This window comes from Penaeus chinensis, chromosome 6 (genome assembly GCF_019202785.1).
Source record: "Penaeus chinensis breed Huanghai No. 1 chromosome 6, ASM1920278v2, whole genome shotgun sequence".
NCBI lineage: Eukaryota > Metazoa > Arthropoda > Malacostraca > Decapoda > Penaeidae > Penaeus > Penaeus chinensis.
Genome location: NC_061824.1, coordinates 22537027 through 22542757, shown reverse-complemented (window position 1 = coordinate 22542757; position 5731 = coordinate 22537027). Strand labels below are relative to the sequence as shown.

At 35.9% G+C, this 5731-nt stretch overlaps 1 protein-coding gene across 1 annotated transcript in view; it reads right to left on the bottom strand.

Annotated features, from left to right (window-relative positions):
• Nucleotides 1-5429, bottom strand: part of LOC125026227 — a 5945-nt gene extending 516 nt beyond the window's left edge. The window contains exons 1-3 of the mRNA XM_047614529.1: nucleotides 5362-5429; nucleotides 2444-2565; nucleotides 1-2341 (exon numbers count right to left, since the gene is read on the bottom strand). The exon at nucleotides 1-2341 is cut by the window's left edge and continues 516 nt beyond it. Of these exons, the coding sequence (XP_047470485.1) occupies nucleotides 1-2341; nucleotides 2444-2565; nucleotides 5362-5429 (2531 nt within the window). The remainder of the gene's footprint in view (nucleotides 2342-2443; nucleotides 2566-5361) is intronic.
• Between the last annotated feature and the right edge of the window lie 302 nt (nucleotides 5430-5731).

The following is a 5731-nucleotide window of genomic DNA, read 5'->3' as shown; positions in this document are numbered from 1 at the left end:
GGGATCACAAGAACATCGTTCTGTTGTCCTTTCCCTGGGTAGTGATGGTGACCAAAACGTGAATGGGGGTGATAATTTACCGGGAAGCTGTCTCTGTTCCCGGAGGAGCTGAAGTGCAAAGGGATGTTGTGGCCATATTGAGGATACGAGTGTCCATACAAGTTGTGCGAGTTACTGTTATAAGTCTGAAGAGCTAGGGGGTTACTGTAGTATGGTGAAAAATAATGTTGTAGTCTTTGTTGTTGGATTGCTAGGTGAGGGTAAATTAAATTTTGATATCCTTGAGCAGTATTTGCATACATTGGTTTCTGGACTTGTACCGATCCTTGTCCAGAATTACTAACTACTGGTCGATTTACCATTGTGCTGTAATCCAAACCTGGAATGTATATTGCTTCTGTTACCGGTTGATAGACTTCCTGCGGCCTGTACACCGTCAATGAGTTTGGCAGATCAGATGATGCTATATTTGCTTCAGTATCTGAGTGGTTTTCACTTTTGTTTCGGGTTTCAAGGTCCAACATTACTGCGATGGATTCATGCAAACTCTCGCGACTTTTGTTACTTATTCTCTCTAGTATATCATCTGGAATGAGAATGTGTCTCTCATTCTTTATTTCTTGTATAGTGATATTTAGAAGCTTCTCTTCATTAGAAATGATGAAATGCTTTACATTTTCGAACATCCTTTTTACTCGATTGTCTGCTGGATCCTTTAGTGACCTGAATAACATTACCTCTTCTTCTGGTATGTCGGTCATGTCACCTTTCATAAACCTCATGAAGTGGTCGGTGAACACCGGCGCCTCCTCCTGTGAGAAGACCAGGTACTGCAGGTCCCTCCTTCGACGGCCAAAAAGTGCCGGTGCCAAAAATGGAACAGCGAGGGTAGAGGTTGCCCCAATAGCAACAGCAGCAGCCAAGGCCAAAGCACACCAGGTGTCTTTAATGCAGCCTTGAACGTTGGAGTAACCGACTGTTGCAGCCTCCGGCGTAATCTGCGCAGTGGGGCTAATGGCAGGAGTGCCAAGGATGTCATTTTGGCTGTCAGCAGCAGGCGAGTTGACGATACTCAGGGGGCTGTGTTCGGCTGGGAAGTATGGCTGGTCGGCAGGAAGGATCGGGGGCGACGAAGCCTGTGGAAGGGCATCGCTATGGAAAGCGCCAGGAATACGCAGTGGGAAATTATTTTGTTGATATTGATATGCGGGATTCAGGGAGCTTTGCTGATAATATTGAGATAATTGTCCGGCATTACTCTGTTGCTTGGACTGATGGGGTGCTGGTGTCTGGCCCAAATTTTGTATTGCAGCATTTAAACTGAGAGCGCTATCATGTTGAGAAATCTGAGGACTCAGAGGACCCAAGGAAGAACCAATGCCAGATGATGGGGTCTTGACTGAAGATAATAAACGAAGCATGTAATTTCTTAAAGATGGGTTAGTATCAAACGCAGCTTGCATGACCTTCACGAGTTGGTTAAAGTTAGCGGGTTGTGACGCAGACAGAAGACTTGACTGAGCAGCAAGACTTGGATTACTTAGGCTACCAAAACCATTAAGAGATGGGGTACTTTGGCTCTGGATGGTTAATGGCGAAGCAGTATGGACGGGTGACTGATTCCTGAGAGACACAAATTGCTTGTTGTTGTTACCAAGCGATCCACTGAACACTAAGGGTGACGATTGTCGAAGGCTGTCCCCAACGCCACCAAAAAGTGGTTGTGGAGTTGTTTTCCTGTTATCAGAAGGGACGAGGTAGCTGTTAGAGTTTCCCAAATTAATGGGAACGCCCATGAGTGCGGGGTTACCGACACCTCCAATGATATCAACCTGTGGTTTCTGCGTTTGGGCACGAGTGGAAGGGTTAACGAGCAGACTTTGGACATTGAATGCCATATTTCCACCCTGTCTATTAACAGGGTCGTTTCCCCTCGGGGAGTGAATCGCTGCTGTCCATAAAGCTGCGTCCGGAGCTGTTCCTGATGTCCTCGCTGAGAGTTGCACTTGTTGCTGCGGGCCCTGGCGATTCTGTGCCCCGAGTCGAGTCTGGATCTGTTGGGTAATCCTGTCTTTAAGTCGCTCGGATTCTTTGGGAGGGGGTTCCAGCACACCTTCCGTCGAGAAAGTTTGCTGCGGGGATTGTCTGTTAGAGGAATAGAACTTGATTGTAGGTTCTTGCAGGGGCTGTAGAGGTCCGGGACTCAGTGTTTCTGGTTTCGGCCTCAGTGTCTCAGGAACTTTTCCATGGTGCCCTAGGGAAAAGCCTAGAGGTCTGATCGTGCGAGTGGACAGACGTTCAAGACCGCGGTAATCACCACCCCGATGGGGCTCAGCAACATCTGCAAATATCGTATGCACCATTTGTAACACTGAATCAAAGTAATACCAACAACTGTACCATAACTTAGAGGACGTATTCAGTCATAAATGAATAAGGATACCTGTGTGCTGATCCTTTTCTTCCAAAGAGACTTTGGCAGCTGAGGTTGCGGCTGAGAAGGTGAAGACCAGCAACACAATCAGAGAGAAAAAATGACATCTGTTTCCTCCTTGAGTTGCCGTCCTGGAATGAGGGAAATAGACGGGGATTAGGAAGTCCTCCAGGTTTTTTAAAAATGATAAAATAAATACTAACATAAAAAAAACAAAAACAAAACATAAAAGACCGACATCACGCTAGGCGTATATACATTAAGTCTCCTGGGATTCAATATGAAAATTAAGATCAAAATTGAACAGAAAGATATTAAACAGATTAAAGGAAGGTTTCTGCAGAGATAGACTGGGAAGTCTTGCCGGATTTTTAAGATTGTGTTAAACGTAAAACTGACTTGCAGAAATGAAAATTCAGCTCGTTAACGTAGGTTAACATATCTTTGCAAACCAGACGGAGTACAGGAAACCTCAAACCTACTATCATGTTTTAAACACAAATGTTTGCAATAATTACATAAACCGTAATTACAGTAGCCGAATAACGTCTAACAGAATTCACACCAATGAAACTGACAGCTGCTCCCTGTAGACACTGCCGACACTAAGTACGTAGAACCTCTTCATCGACATTTATTTATTCAGAAGTGCATAACTAAGGGATTCATACGTATCACGGCCAAGCTCCCCCTCCAAGAAGATGATGGTAATACTACTAATACTACTACTACTACTACTACTACTACTACTACTACTACTAATGACTAGTGACATGACCATCAACATCAGGTTTATCATTATCCTTCTTGCCATCATTAATTTTCGCTATTAGCATGCCATTAGTAACTTCATTAATCATTATCATTTTTATTATTATCAACATTATTATATTTCCCAGTTCTACCATCATTATTATGATTTTCATGATAATGATGATTATACGATTATACATTATTAAGGGTATGCAATTGTTAATTTTAGCAATTTTGACTAACAAATGTTTGAAAAAGTCAAAGAGAAAATAATTTTCTTTCTTGTTCTCATTATTTTGTCTTTTTCTTATATACCATAATTGTCATGAAGATGATACTGACAATGATAATGATGGTGATAACAATGATATTAAGAGTGATAATGATGAGGATGGTAATAATAATAATAACAATGGCAATTATAATAATAGTAATGATAATGGAGTAAATGATAAAAAATCAGCAACTAAAGCAACAATGAAAAGAATAACAATCATGATAATGACAATAATAATCATAATAATAATAATGATGATGATGATGGCAACAACTATAATAATAATGACAATAATGATAACAATAACAACAACAGCAATAATAATATTAATAATAATAACAATAATGATAATAATAAATGATAATAATAAAAAATAACAAAAAGATAAAAATCAGTAATAATGGTAATCATAATAACAATGATATAATTATAGTACCAATAATAATAGTAATGATGATTATAATAATAGTGATACTAACTAAAATAGTAATAATAATGATAGTGATAATGATCATTATGTTAAAGATGATAATAATAATAGTAATGATAATAATTACGATGATAATATTAATAACAACAATTGTAATGATAATGATGATGATGCTAATAATAATGATAATGATAATAATCACGATGACAATAGTAAGAACAACAATTCTAATGACGATGATGTTGAAAATAATGATGATGATGGTGATGATGATAATCATTACAATGATGATAATAATGATGTGAAGATGATACTACTACTACTAATAATAATAACAATGCAAATAGTGAAGATAACAATAACAGTAATGATGATAATACCAATAATAATAATAATATTCAGGGCAATAATGATTATAAAATAATAATAATAATAATAATAATAATCAATAATAATAATAGTAATGATAATAATAATAACAATAATAATAATGATTTTGATGATGATGCCATTGAAAATAATAGTATCATAATTAATAACAATACTAATGATAAATACAAAAATAATATATTTTTATAATGATAATGATGATATAAGTAACACCTACAAAAAACAATATTGATAATGATAATACTTACAACAAAAATAATAATGATGATAATAACAGCAACAATAGTAATCATAATGATGATGGTAATAATAATTCCACTACTACTACTAATGACGAGGATAACAATAATAATAATAATAGTAATTCTAATAATGATAATAATGATAATATTAATAATGATAATAATAATAATATTGATAATGATAATAATATTAATAATGATAATAATAATAACAACAGCAATAATAATAATAATAACTATAATAATACAAATAATAATGATAATAATAACCACAACAACAATAATAATAATAAACAAAAATAATGATGAGGATGATGATAATGATGATGATGATGATGATGGTGATGGTAATGATAATGATAATGATAATGACAATAACAATAACAACAACAGCAACAACAATAATAATAAAAATAATAATGATAATGATAATAATAATAATAATAATTATGATAATAATACTAAAAAAAATAATCATAATAGTAGTAATGATACCAACAACAACAATATCAATAATAATACAAATACAAATACTCTTATTGATAATGATAATAACAATATCAATAATAATACAAATACAAATACTCTTAATGATAATGATAATAACAATATCAATAATAATGATAACCAAAAATTGATGATGATGATGATGATAATAATAACTAAAATAATGGTAATAATAATGATAATAATAACAATATCTATGATAATGTAACAACAATTTTAGAATTGTTATAACTAACTAACCTTGAATAAAAAACTAGTTCTCTTCATAAGAACAAAAGAAAAGCTCAACATACATATGATGGCTGCAACATAGCCCTTACAAACTCACCTGACTGTCTTAGTCCTTACTCCCTTCTCGTTCTGAAAGTCACTCTTCTCCATTCCACTCACTATCATCTTAAAAGATTCACGACACGATCAAAACATAAAAAAAAAGTCACATCTATTTAATATTCAACAAATTTCAGCTTGTGTTCCGAAGCACCTCTTCATCCAAAACGCAATGCCCCACGCGCTACGGTATGCTCTAACACATCCACGTCCCGCTGTGTTCTTGCCTGGACTCGACGTGGCCGCACCATGAAGCGCCAGGCTGGACTGACCCTCCAACAGTAGTAATGGAGACGCCCCTGAGGCAGTCCTGCGAAGTGAAATCAAGGTTGCCGACCCACTCCTGTCGGCGCCCCCTCTTCAAGCCC